This window comes from Octodon degus, unplaced genomic scaffold (assembly GCF_000260255.1).
Source record: "Octodon degus isolate 3935 unplaced genomic scaffold, OctDeg1.0 scaffold00134, whole genome shotgun sequence".
NCBI lineage: Eukaryota > Metazoa > Chordata > Mammalia > Rodentia > Octodontidae > Octodon > Octodon degus.
In genome coordinates this window covers 6955837-6970731 of record NW_004524710.1, presented here as the reverse complement: position 1 = coordinate 6970731, position 14895 = coordinate 6955837, and the positions used below count along the sequence as shown (strand labels likewise).

At 34.4% G+C, this 14895-nt stretch overlaps 1 protein-coding gene across 2 annotated transcripts in view; it reads right to left on the bottom strand.

Annotated features, from left to right (window-relative positions):
- Pip4p2 (phosphatidylinositol-4,5-bisphosphate 4-phosphatase 2) overlaps positions 1-14895 on the bottom strand; it is a 57197-nt gene that overhangs the window by 17765 nt on the left and 24537 nt on the right. For both annotated transcript variants that reach the window (XM_004641318.2, XM_023701358.1), the window contains exons 3-5: positions 10504-10610; positions 9454-9577; positions 2695-2747 (exon numbers count right to left, since the gene is read on the bottom strand). In XM_004641318.2, coding sequence (XP_004641375.1) covers positions 2695-2747; positions 9454-9577; positions 10504-10610 — 284 coding nt within the window. The remainder of the gene's footprint in view (positions 1-2694; positions 2748-9453; positions 9578-10503; positions 10611-14895) is intronic.

The following is a 14895-nucleotide window of genomic DNA, read 5'->3' as shown; positions in this document are numbered from 1 at the left end:
CTCTCTCATACTCTCTCTCTCTCTCTCTCTCTCTCTCTCTCTCTCTCTCTCTCTCTCTCTCAAACACACACACACAAAAGCTTTCAAAAAGAAAATAGCAGCTATGGTGTTCATGTGATACAGCATCTGCCCTCTAGTAATGAAAGTTCAAATCTTCCCATGCTTAGCATGTGACCCCACTTCTACAAACCCTTCTCTGTGTGATGTTTAAGCTGATTTATTCCATGTGAGTTTCTAACAAGTTGTTGCCTAATTAATTGGTACAAATACTTCCTTATATTAATACACTTTCCTGTGATCCAATGTCTCTCTGGACACTTAATACTTCTTTGTTATCAGCAAAAACATTAGCATTATTTTAAAATAATTAACCATACAACTTATCTAGCAAATTCCTTAACTTCTCTTAATAGTTCCTTATCTGTGAAAAGAGGATAATATTTCCTGAATTCCACGACTGCTGTAGTGATTACAGCTAATTATTTATGAACATAAAGGAACTATCACTGGACTTAGCACCACAGTGTGCTAATCCCAAGAAGTCTCTGCTTTCTAGTTTCTATACTTTTATTTTTCCATTTTAATATTCTTGGCAAAGAGATTTATAATTTAATTTTGCTCTTTTTATTAAAGTATCAATACATGGAAATATGTATCATTTATATATTTATTGCATATGTTGGGGTGAATGGCAGAATCTCCCTCAAAAATGTTTCTCTATATTTTTGTGTCTCCAGGTACAGATTTAATAAAGTTAAGAATTTGGATGATTAATTTCACAACTAAAAAAAGAAACTGTTCTTTTCAAGCTAAAAATAGGCTGTAAAGAAACTATTCTCACAAGGCTATATTTAGTTGAATTCAGAACTAGCAAAGATAAATGGAGATATTTTATTATATATTCTCTACTTTTCAGATACTTTAAAATTATTTCCTTTTAGAAATCATTCTTGAGATTTCTTTACTCTCAAAATGGGTATAAAGCATGATTCTGTATCTTCAGCTTTTTTTTTCTGTATTTTTGTACGGAAGATTCTACAGGGTGTTCAGGGTCTCACTACTAGATAGGACTCGGTAGTGAGCCACTTGTTTCCAGCCTCCCAAGACCTGGGATTACAGGCACACACCACCACACCCAGTCTCAATCACTGGAGCGCACCCTGGGGGTGGGGCTGGCACAGCTGGTCAGGGGATCGAAGCCCCTGCCCCTGCACTTGCTTGCAGACACTTTAATCTGCTGAGCTATTTGGCCAGCCTTTGTATCTTCAGTTTGAAAATCTGAAATGTGAAAAATATTCTAGCTTGATTTACTTTTATTACACTTCACATGTATAAGTATAAAATATATTTATTAAATAATTATCAAAGTAGATACTGTGCATGCATCTAATTTTGGGCATCAGCCTCTTAGGTGGGTGCACATCTGCAATCCCAGCATTCTAAGAGGCTGAGGCAGGAGAATCACAAGTTGATGCCCAACTCAGGCAACATAGGTGCTTTGCCAAGACCCTGTGTCAAAAAATAAAAGTGCTAGCTTCAGCAGCATATCTCCTAAAATAAAAAGTAAAGAGAGCTGGCGATATAGTTTGGTGTAAAAGGCTATGGGTTCAATCCCTAGTACTAAAAAATGAATAGAAAAATAAAAAGTGGTTATACTGACCTGTGTACTTTGTGGGTGGCTGGAACTTTGGTACATGCTAGGCAATAGGTTCCTATGTCACTGCCTCTAAGTGAGCACTATCTCTAGCAAGCTGTCCTGCTAGATATTTTGCATTGCACTAACAGTTCCTTGCTGGAGGTCTCCACTGGGAGAGGAGATTTGGAGGCATATATCTGGTTTCCTTCAAGTTTTGCCCCATTTGCCTTTTCCCTTTATTGATTTTGTTTTACATACCTTTTGTGTAGTCATAATTCCTATAACTTTTCCTATAAAATCAAGAATATTGACATAGTCTTCAACACCTCCCACATTAAAGCCATAGTCTTTAATCAAAACATCTTCTCTTAGCTGGGTGTAATGGTGGACACCTGGCATCCCAGTACTGTGGGATGCTGCTGCAGGAGGATCACAGAAACTTAGTGAGACTCTTATCTATTCAAGATAGATAAGATAGATAGATAGATAGATAGATAGATAGATAGACAGATGACTATGGATATAGCTCATCACTGGACTGAAATAAAAGTTACTTCTCAGGCTTTTTTACTTTCAATTTTTTTAAAAAATAGTATACCACTTAGAAATAGAAGTAGACTAAGTCTTTAAGATTGACAAATACTTTACCAAAGTAACAACCTGTTTAGCAGGTGATAAAAAAAGCTAATCTTAAGCTAATTATGAAATAATTTAGATTTTCTCCTAGATGATAATCTGTTTTATAAATACAAATTTTAAACTATTTGCAATGGAGTATTATTTCTTAAGATATTTGAAAATCTTCACTAGTCTACTGACTTTATCAGCTTTCCTTAGAAAACAATTTCTCATTAGAGATTGACAATCAAGCCCATTTATTTTAATTTCAAAATGTAGTATTTTAAAGATGTCTTATTTTCAGTCTTGGATAACATAAATATATCGAGTCACACTGACTTCACGCATTTCTTAAAGTCAAAGTCTTCTTAGAGGACAATTCTGAGCTCTTTAAATTGCTCTCAATTACTCAACATTATTTCCAGTGAAAGAGAACTTACATTTTTTTGCAGTGTGGGCATTTCGCCAGAGTGTTGAACCTTAATTCCATCCACTGTAAAATAAATAAAGAGAAGGGACTGAAAAGAAAAACAACTGAAAACTCCAATCTGATAAAATATTTCTTTTAGTTCAAATGTCATGAGGCTCAGAGCAGAAGCTATCAATCTTCTCATGGTTACATCAGTTCCCCCTCCGACAGTTCTCTGCTCCCCTTATAGTTTGAGACACCCTGATGAAACTTTTCCCATGACTTCTCCAACGCTTTGATGCAACCTAGATTTGTTTTACAATGAATATAATGCCCTACTTAGGGTCACCTCTGAACATTTCAGGTCATTTCCAGGGTATTTTACTTACCTTCAAAGTTGTTTTGCCTTTTAAGTTTTGAGAAAAAATCTTTTAAATAATGGAATATTTGGATGCATTACTAGCTATTGTTTAAAGTAGTAACACTAATCTATGTGAATATATTTTGATGAATACAATAGACATAGATGACACTTTGAAGTGTGTTGAAGTGGATAAAAAATGCTTGAACATGCAACATTAAAAAAAAAATCTCACAAATTAACAGTAATGGATACTGAAAGTGCTAAAGATTACTCCATAAAAATCTGTTTACTTTATATTTTAGCAATTCTTAGTGATCATAGAATTCTTTACTTATAGGACACTGATAAGTATTGTATTAAAGAATGTGCCATTGACCATTTTGAAAAACACAAATCTAGCTTTTCTAAATGGTTGTCTATGGTTCTAGTCAGGCTGTGAATAGTGTGAATAATATGAGTTCCTAACAAAATGAACTTTACCCTTATAACACTGGTATATTAAAAGATTATTTATAAACACAAAGATGCTATTGAAAACATAGTTTATTATACTGTTCTATCTTCATTGTGGCAAGATTTTCTTGCAGGTCTCAGAATTCGAGAAATAACTTTTTCTTTGTGACTTTTTTGTTAAAATATTAATATCTCATAATAGATCACTTTCCTTCTTCATTGATTCTGAAAAACTTGGAACTAAATTCAGCTTAGTTTTATCAACATGCAGGACTAAATACTATGCATACTTATATTCTTATACAGAATTTCATGTTTTATTTCTTGTACTATTTTTTATTCTCTTAGCTTTTTTCATATTTTATTTTCAATCCTATTAAACTGAATGTGTCTTTATAATTTGTGGCAGTTGCTGTAGAGCCATGTAAATCCAAGACTTGCTACAAAGCTGAAATAAAGTAGGGAATAAAGAAATGAACTCTGCAAATGAAGTTCAAAGAGCAAAGGATATATTATAAAAGATGTCACAGACTGATCATGATCAGCATAACAATATTGAGGCTGCTAATCAGACTGAAGAACCTTGTAGTGAATGTTTTCTTTCTGACACCGATGCCTCTTTTCCTTTCTTTTTCCAGCTGAACTCAGGGCCAAAAGCATGCTAGTCCTTTGCCACTGAGCTGCACTCTCAGCCCCCCTGAGCACGCATTAATCTAAAATGGCCAAAAGCGTTTCCTGTACTTTAGGTATCGACTGTATTACCCTGATCACCAAAATCTGTTTTCCAGAAATAAAAAAAATCACCTTTAAATATTATATTTTTAATCCAAGTATCTTTTCCTTCTAAAAGTTAAAGTTTTTGATCATAATTACTAATAGGACACATTAATATCATACCTGCACTTTCCTGCACTAAATACTAAGTGAGAGCTAAGTTTAGAAGTATCTTCATATTGCTTATAATTTACTTCTGAGATAAAAATATCTAAATGCATAAGTGATTTTTAAAATAATAAAAATCTGTACATGCATATTTATTTAAACTCTTTGTTTGAGTCATTCTCTAGAATTCACTGTGAGATGCTTCTAAAAAAAAATCAAAGATAAAACCTTGTAACTTTTCGATTTTCCCTTTTCCTGATTCCCTTTTCTGTATTGACTGTATTGCCAATGCTCTCTCAGATTCTTTATTGTATTCCTGGTCATCACCACCACATTTCTGAATAATCAAAGCCGAACTCTGAGCCCAGGCCCCTGACACTTTTCCCTGTGCATTTCCCCTATTCAAGCAGCCACATGTACTCAATTAAGTGTAAGACTCATGTACTGCTTTCCGTTACTCTAAGAGGAGGGCACTTTTGGGCTCAGTGCTCCTGTGTGTGGACTAAGAACGCTATACAATCCCCTCTGCTGTAGTCTAAACACATTTCATGCAATTCTGCTTTTAATTTCTTTCTCCTCCTATTAGATTAGAAAATGTCATGAAAACAGATTGCACTGCCTATTCAACCACTGATTCCTTGGAAACTAAACCAGCATCTGATATAAGTACATAGTACAAGTAAATGTAACCAGCTCATTTGTAATGTGGCTACAGAATTATTTGCAATTATTCACTCTAAGGATTTGGAATTTAAATCTAACAAGGCAGAATGGAGGGCAGTTGTGGAAAAGAAGTCCCTGAGTACATTGAAAAGAAACCTATTTTGAAGACTTTTAAATGATATTACTTTCAGACTAGAATTTTTTCATGTATAAAAAAGGATAACAAATGTTTAACATATTTAGTTCAGTCAATTCACTTTGTATTTACTGGTTTCTGCTGAACTTAGCAATCTACTTTAAATTAAAGTGATTTTTGAATTTTTTTGGCTATCCCTCCAACTATATTTTCTAGTTTATGTAGTCATTGCTTTAATCAATAAAATACAAATGCAAAGAAGTAGATTTATATTATCCTACTATGGCATAAAATCCTAGAAATTCTGATTAAACATAGTATACTGAATAAATGCATGTATTTCTATTTCCTTCTCTGAGCCTGACTAAACCGATAGAACGTGAATTTAAAAATTAATATTACTAGGGGCTGGTGAGATGGCTCAATGGTCTAAAGCACCTACTTAGAACAAGCTTAGCAAAGCACAGGGACCATGGTTCAATCCTCCAGCACCACATGCCAGCCAGCACCACCCCCCTGGTGGGCTGAGCTGGACACACACACACACACACACACACACACACACACACTAAATAAATAAATAAATAAAATTTTAAAAAATTAATATTACTATAAAGACAAAGAAAAACAGATGAGAAATGGTTTCCAACAAATGAACAGTGGAAAGCAGTCTAAGATCTAGCAACTGACTTAGTGAAAGAGCTGTAGAAACTTAGCTGTCTACAGGGAGATATGCTGATGAAAGCAGGTTGCTTCACAAAGAGAGTCACACATTTCTTCAGCTATTGGGATTACCAGGTGCTTTTAGAGAGGAGTTAGCATTGGGGATAAAAGCAAGGAATAACACACTCCTATGTAACAACACAATTGTCCCTAAAACAAATGGCTAGATCAAGAAATTATGGTATAAGCTGAGGTGCAGTGGCACATGTAATCCTAGCTATTTGGGAAGTTGAAACAGGAGAAAACCAAGTTTAAGGACAGCCTGGGCAACTCAGGGAGAATTTACTCAAAATAAAAAATAAAAGACTGGAGATATAGCTTAATGTGAGGCCCTGGATTCAATCCCCAGTACCACCAAAAAAGGATGATAAGGAGGAGGAAGAGAGGGGCATGAGGAAAACAGGAAAGAAAAAAGAATTGTGGTACATGTATAGATTAAAATTATTTAGTCTTTTAAAAAATGAAATCCTGTCACTTGTGACAACACAGGCTAACCTACAGGACTTTATACTAAATGAAATAAGCCAAATACAGAAAGATAAACACCATATGGTCACACCTACATGGAGAATTTAGCTAATCAAACTCAGAAGCAGAGAGTAGGTTCATTGTTGCCAGAGGCAGGAGGAAGGAGAGAGAAAATGAGGGGAGATTAGTCAAAAATTACAAATTATCAGGCAGGATGAATAAATTCTGGAGATCTAATACTCTGTGTGGGAACAATGGTTAACAATATTGGATCACTTACTAACAAGGCACATCTTCAGTGTCCTTCCCACACATCCAAACAATGGTAATGATACACTAACTAGCTTGATTGTGGTGGGTCATTTCACAATATATAATATATATAAAAACACCAAATTATACACCTTAAATATATACAATTTCTACTTGTCAATTATATCTCAATAAGACTGGAAAAGAAATAGTAGCAGTATTGGTTGTGAATACCACGAAGCCAGAAAGACCCTCCCAGTACATGCAAAAGAAGGGAGGTTTATGCTGGAGAGAAATTAAACTAGAAAGCCAGTACACTTAAGAATACAAGTCACAACAAAAGGCAAGAATCAAAAGCCATCCTATAAGCCAAGAAACTAAAGTCTACATCTTGAATATGAGTAAGAGCTTCACTCTTATTACCTCTCTTGGCTCCTAGAATGTTATCTCAAGGCATATTGTCCACAGAGATTAGAGAGTGCTTCCCTATAGAAACTTGCCACACACACAAAAAAACCAAAAACCTTCTGAATACTAACATATGACAGCCCTTCTAAAAAGAGGGAAAAAAAAAAGCGAAACTGAAAAAAGATGGAAAAAAGTAGCCCACTCCTCATCTGCATATACAGAGATTCCAATCCGTTACCTGCTCTTAAATATGAGATTTTTAATAAATCTGCCATCACAGAAAAATGGGGAGAAAATAGAGATCAAGCATAGAGAAGAATACCTCAGAAAGAATATCACCAATATTTTCTGAATGATGACATAAAGATGATAATGGTATAAAGGAGAAGATTAAAGAACCAAGTCTTTGAAAATTAAAAAGTCAGAATTATCTAGAATAAAAATTATTAAGTTTAGAAGATACAGTTGACAGATTTTCCCAGTAGGTGAAACCAAAAGGCAACATTAAAAAGCAAATGTTTTTTAAAACATTCAATTATCCATTCAGGTGGTCTAATGTAAGGAGTTCCAGAAAGAGGAAACAAATAAAAGGGAGTGACAACTTAGGGCCCACTGAGCACGTACACAGAGAGTTCCAAAGACCCTCACTAAGGCACATCCTCGTGAAGTTTTGGAATGCTGATGGACATGAAAGAGGAGAAAGGACAATAAGAGAACATAAAAAGAAAGCAATAGACAATCTAGAGATGATTAGAAGTGAGAATAGCGGTCCCCTTTCCATGAGGTGGCAAGCTACATGTCCACATCTGGAGTAATCAAAGTGACATGACAGCAAATACAACAACATCTAAGACATAAAAGGGTTCAAAAGTATTTCCTTCTTTCTTGCTCAGAAAGCAGAGAGGCTGTGCTGCAACAAAGTGAACAAATAAACCAAGAACCTATAAAGATAGCATGGGATCAAGACCAGGAAAGGGACAAAGGAATTTTTCAGGACAGTGGTGAAGGGAAGTTTCAGGATGACTGCTGTGTAGCAGGAAGCTTGAATAACAGATTATCTAATATGTTTGATTACACTGACTAGAACTTTGTAGTCCGTAGGAGCATAGGGAGAAATAATGACTAAAACATGGAAAATGAAATCCTAAGGAAAGGAACGACTATATATCTATGAAAATGTTAAAATCCATAGGAGAAAAAATGTACACTATTACTGGGATCACCTGTGAACACAATATACTTAATCAAATGAGTAATTATATTATATGTTATATAACTTTACTGGGAGTATGGAAATAGGGAAAGGAATATGAATGGGAGGGTAGGATGAGTGCTAAATCTCCAACTTGCATTTTATTTTATTTTTATTTATTTTGCACTACTGGGGATTGAACTAGGACCCTTCACTTGCCAGGCAAGTGCTTATTCTACTGAGCTATCTCCCCAGCCCCCGAACTTGCATTTTAAAGTTAGTGGATAATGTCTAAATTGCTTAATCAAAAATAAAAAGAATAAACAAATAGAATATATGGAAGTAAATAGCAGAGCAGCTGATAGAGTTGAAAGTGGGGGATAACTGGGAGTCAGCTAGGCGAGAATTCTATAGTCTGATCTGACGTTGGGAGTTATCCATATGAATTACTTTAATAAAAGTAATGAAAAAGAAAACAAAGCATCTATGCTTTCTTAGCTCACTCATTCCTCAGTTATATCAGGTTTTGTTGATGGAGTCTCATGTTGACACTCTAGAAGGTCCTGTACTACTGAAGTTATAAACAAAAGCTTTTGTCTACTATTAAGGTAGAACAACAAAAGAAAATCTGTTCTACCCTTCCTGACAGGGTAAATCACTTTGAAATTAACTTTTTAAAAATCAAATTGCACTAGAAATTAAAAGTAATGAAGCAACAACTTTAATAGCTCTTTCTAATATTAAATTACTTACCTTACTTTTAGCTAATGACTTATTTAACTGTAGATACCACAGTTAATTTCCTATACTCCAAGAATAACTTTTAAAAATGAGAAAATTTTGATACATTTTGGTAATAGATATTCTTAAATCTAAAAGCCATGAAATAGGGCTACTTCATAAGATTGTACACTTTGTATTCTACTGAGTGGGTGAAAAGATTCATTTTTTCATCATGTCAAGATACCAGATAGCTAAATGTAGAGAGAGCATAGTTTTTCATTGGTTTACTCAAAGAGGCATCTACTTGCAACCAGACCAATCAGAGCATGTTTTGTCACAAAAGATGCTACATGTCCCAGTTGTACCTCTGATTACTTTAACCTTACTAAGTAAGGCTCTATTTTAAACTTGTGGTTAACTTCACTCACACAAACTTATGACATTAGCAGTGGTGAAACCACTAAAAGCACATCTAACACCCTACAAGAAATTCATGATATTCTATGATAAATGTCCAGTTACTTACCAGGAATGTGTTGCCACAGTGCCCACACACAACCCTTGTACCTTCTGGTTGGACTGGCAATGCAGGTTGAGCTGGTTGTTCTTCAGAAATAAGCATTACCGGACCAAGGTTAATTATGCGTCTACTGTGGAAAGAAAAGGGAAGCAATTTCATTATCCCACAAATGGACTGAGGGTAAAACCTGCAGTGTATGAAAAAATGAATATTTCAATTAAAATATGTCATTTTTTATAAATTAAGCATCAGGTTGTGGATTCAAGTCACAAAATGTAGTAACAGCAAGTCCTTCAAAGGAAAAAAAAAATTATATTGGAACAGAGACCATATATCACTGCATGGGTCCTAGTCAGTAATCTTGGGAACCATTTAGCTGCCATATCCAAGTTTTATAAATTCAAGTTAGAAACTGTTCTTATTCCCTACCTAGGAAGGCAAGTTGAGTCTGACAGAAAGTATAAAATTTCTATATTAACAAAAAATGAGTATGCCATGAAAGTACCAAAGTGCCAAGTTACAATACAGTTCCTATAAGCAGCCGGCATTCCTCTATGCCCATTTCATCAGAAATGGAATACGAGCTACCATTCCTTTATTACTCCAATCTATCGTCAGACAGTACTCTCAAAATTCAGATATTCATCAAAAAGCCAGACAAATCACTGAAGGAAACCGCAGTTAGATATACCACAGTGCTTATAGATTTGTACTGAAGCACATCCATAATGGCACTGGACATAGACAAATAATTCCAGACTTATTACTTATACTACATTCACTGGAGACTAGTATAACTTATAAGAAACATAAAGATAACTAAAATATTTCTGGGTTAAAATTCAGTGTATCAAACAAACTCGTTCTAAAAAATAAGCTCCCTGAGTCACCTCTGACCTTCAAATTCTAAGTACATCATACTTTAAAAACAAAATAACCCTCATCTAGATGCTGTAATCATTTTGAAGACAAAGATCTACAGCAAAGCATGACATGTGATGAGCCTTTAATAAATAATTTGTTGAATGAACAAATGAACGAATCTTTAGCTCTTACCAGTTGGGTCTCGGACATCCTATTCGCCGAGATGTGTCTTTACAAATGAGGAGACAATTACAGGGGCATCTAACATATTTCTTCCCTGTTGGGGGGTTTTTGATTGGCTAGATAAGGGAAGAAAATGTAAACAGAGCAAATTAACCAAAGAGCAGATTGTCAAAGCTTTTTTGTGTTTAAAACGGAAATGATTCCTTTAAAACTAAGATTTCCTTAGTGCTACCAAGTACAGTATAAGAAAAGTGCACATCAAGTTATTTTGAATAGCACAAATATTATTAAGCATTCTAAAATTAAGGGGAGGTATGAAAATTTAATTAATATGAGCATATTTCAAAATTATGGTGTATTGGTGTCTTAATAGGAGAGAACTATTTAGCACACACCAGTTGTTTTTCCAAAATTTACAAGACCAGGTTATTTAACTAGCCAGGTACAAGCACTCAGAGAATTCTTGTACCTGTGCAGGAAGAACAAGCTTAATCAGAATTGCAGAGGAGTATTCCACTTCAACAAGTAGGTCTTTGATACCTTTTGATCTGACCTAGTGTGAGGTCTGAGATATGAGTCCTGATTCATTCTCCTATACTTGTATAATCAGTTTTCCCAGTACCATTCTTTAAAAAGGCTCTCTTTTTCTAAGTATAAGTTTACAGTCTTTGTCAAAAATCAGAGATTAAAAGTGCCTGGGGTTGTTTCTACATCCTCGGTTCTATTCCATTGATTCAGATGTCACTTTTGGTGCCAGCACCATGCTGTTTTTTATCACTGTGACTCTGAAGCATAACTTTATATCCGGGAATGTCATGGTTCTTCCTTTACTCCTGCTCAGGATCACTTTAGCTATTATGGATCTCTTCTAACTCCACATAAACTTTAAGAGCATTTTTCCTAGTTCTGTGAAGAATGCTGGTGAATTGTATTAAATAAATATATAAACATATAATTGAATTAAATAAGTTATTAAAATACATCTAATATATTGACATTGGGAATATGCAGATAATTCCAGAACTTATTACTTATATTCTGTTAAGCAGAGACTAGTAAAGCATATAAAAAGCTAAAACATTTCTAGGTTAAAACTAACTATATCAGGCCAGGAAGATGGTCTAGTGGAATAAGCACTTCCCTGGCAAGTGCAAGGGCCTGAGTTCAATCCCGTGTTCCGCAAGAAATAAATAAATAAATTAATTAATTAATTAAATTAAATCAACTGTATTATATATATTACATATAATATATAAAGTAAATAATTATGTACATAATTTTTGGTAATATGGCCATTTTTATAATATTGGCTCTGCCTATCTAGGAAGATGGGATATTGTCCCATTTTCTTTCTTTTTTTTTTTTTGCAGAACCAGAAATTGAACTCAGGCCCTGCCTCTTGCCAGGAAAGCGCTTATTCCACTGAACCATCTCCCCAGCCCCTGTCCCATTTTCTAATGTCCTCTTCTATCTCTTATTTTTCAGAGCATTATGGTTTTTGTTAGATAGGCCTTAGTTACTGTTTTTATAGCTATTGTGAATGGGATTGTTCTCTTGATTTCTTTCTGAATGGGTTTTGTTATTGTATATGAACAATACTGATTCTTGTGTATAGATTCTGTATTCTGCTACTTTGAATTTATTTAAATAGTTCTAAGACTCTTCTGGTTAAGTGTTTTGGGTTTTCTGTGTGGTGGATCATGTTACATGTGAATAAGGGTAGTTTGACTTCTTCATTTTCTATTAATCCAATTTGCATCTTTCTCTTTTCTAATTGTCCTGGTTAAAGCTTCAAGTAGTGTACTAAGCAGAAATTGTGAGAGTGGACATGGTGGCCTTGCCTGGTTTAGAAGGATTGCTTTCATCTTTGCCTTATTTAGTGCAATACTAGAAGTAGGTTTGTCACAAAGACATAGATATTAAAACAACCATTAAATTTGCTGGAAAATAAAAATAGGTAAAACCCTTGAACAGATAGGCATAGGTAAAGCATTCTGAATAGAACCTCAATTACAATACTAAAAATCAACAAATGGAATTATACCAAATTAAACAACCCACAGAGTAAAAAAAAAAAAAACAAACTTAAAGAATAGAAAATCATTTTGTCAGATACCCCTGGAATAGCAGATTAATATCCAGAATATATAAAAAATTCAAAAAAAATTAGATCCCTTCTAAATAAAAGAGACTATCAAAAAAATGGGCAACTGAAGTAAACATTTTTTAAAAGTTCAAATGATCAACACACAAAAAATGTTCAGCATCTTTGGTTATTAGAGAAATTCAAACTAAAACACTAAAATTCATCTTAAGAAAGAACAGGCTCATAAAGAATCAAAAAACAACAATGTCAAAGTTGTAAGAGAAAAGGAACTCTTCTACATGTTGGTGGGAATGTAAACTAGTACAACCACTATAGAAATCAGAATAGAGATTCCTGAAAAAACTAAAAATAGAAATTCCATTTTATCCAGCTGTACCTTTTCTGGCTATCTTCCTGAAAGAGCTACAGACATCACAGTACAGTGCTACCTACATTCCCATGTTTATAGCAGCAACACTCACAAATAGCTATATATTTTCTGGATAAAGGGAAATTGTACCATGAGACCATAATGCTGATGAAATAAAATACAGAAAGTTAAATATTTCATGGTTTCTCTTATTAAAAGCAAACAGACAAAAAAGACATGATAGTAGTAGGGAGTCAGACTTTGTGGAGACAGGGAGGGGATCTGAGGGTACAGAGACAGGGGAGGGAAGAAAAAAATTTAGTATGTATATGTTATCAATTCCCCAAGATTAATGTAATTATTATATGTAATAAACATATACCAATAAATTTAACAGAAGGGAAGGAGTTCATTACACACTTGGACTTTTTGTAAACTACTCAATACGGTATAAGAAGTAATTTTTTTGATATATTTTAACTTTAAAACTTATAAATGCTCTTAAAACTAGCATTTTAAAAAAATGTATTTTGTGTAGTGTCTACAGGGTCTCACTATGTAGATCAGACTTGTAGTGATTCTCCTGATTTCAGCCTCCCAAGTGCTGGGATTACAGGCACATGCCACCACACCCAGTCTCAATCGCTGGCAGGGCACACCGCAGGGGATCCAGCCCAGCCACTACACTCTGCCTAAGCAGGCACTTTAGTCTGCTGAGCTGTTTGGCCAGCCCTTTTTTATTTTTATTTATTTATTTTTTAATACTAGCATTTTTTTTTTTTTTTTTTTTTTTTTTTGGTGGAACCAGGGATCAAACTCAGGACCCTGAACTTGCCAGGCAAGCACTTATTCTACTGAGCTATCTCCCCGGTCCCAAATACTAGCATTTCTTTAAAAACAAATTCATAGTCAATTTAAAAGAGAGAATAAGTAACATAGAAAACATTCCTTGAGATAGTAGAATTCAGGCTTATTAAACTAAATCTATGATACACTGAAAAGAATAGAACATCAGAATTCTTATACAATTCTGGCCAAGAAGATAACATGAAACTAACCATGAGAAAACATCAAAGTCAAATTGAGAGACATTGTATAAAATATTCTGCTTTACTCTTCAAAAACTAAGAAAAGCAAAAAGCCAGTTTCAAAGAAGAGGAAATTAAAGAAAGATGACAAGCAAATTGAACATTTGATCATCATTTGAATCCTGGAGGAGAATTTGTTTTATACTAATGTGACAATAGGGAAGTCTGAATTACATCAAAAGATTACAAAATAATATACTAATTTAATTTACATTTAACAGTTGCACTATAATTGTGTAAGTGAAAATCCTTGTTTTTAGGAAACATACACTAAAATAAGATTATTTAGAGAGGAAAAGCCACTGCTATAAAATGCTAACACTGGTAAATGTGAATGATGAGAATATAAGAATTTTTCACACTGTCTACAGATGGTCCCTGAATTATGCAATGGCTTGACTTGTGGTTTTTAAAAAATTTCTCCATAGTGTGAAATTGGTATACATTCATTAAAAATCACACTTAGAGTTTTGATCTTTTTTTGGGTGTAGCATACTTTCTGAGGAGGTGGGCAGAGCAGCAAGCCACAGTGATAACAAGGAGAAGCAAGCCATACTGTACAGTGTTCTATGTTAACCTAGGGTGATGAGCAGGTTCAATGTTTTTTCATTTTCAACTTACAATATTTTTAATTTAAAATGAGCTCTCTTTCAGTAAGAGAGCTGTACTGATGCAGTACTGATGAAAGAAACATAGGGGTACATTATTGCTAAGATAAGCAGCTCTTTGTTTTTTCGTTTTTTGACGGGGGCGGGGGGGGGCGGGGATTGAACTCAGGCCCTTGCACTTGCCAGGGAAGCACTTATTCCACTGAGCCACTTCCCTGGCTCTTTGTTATTATTATTTTATTTTGAGGT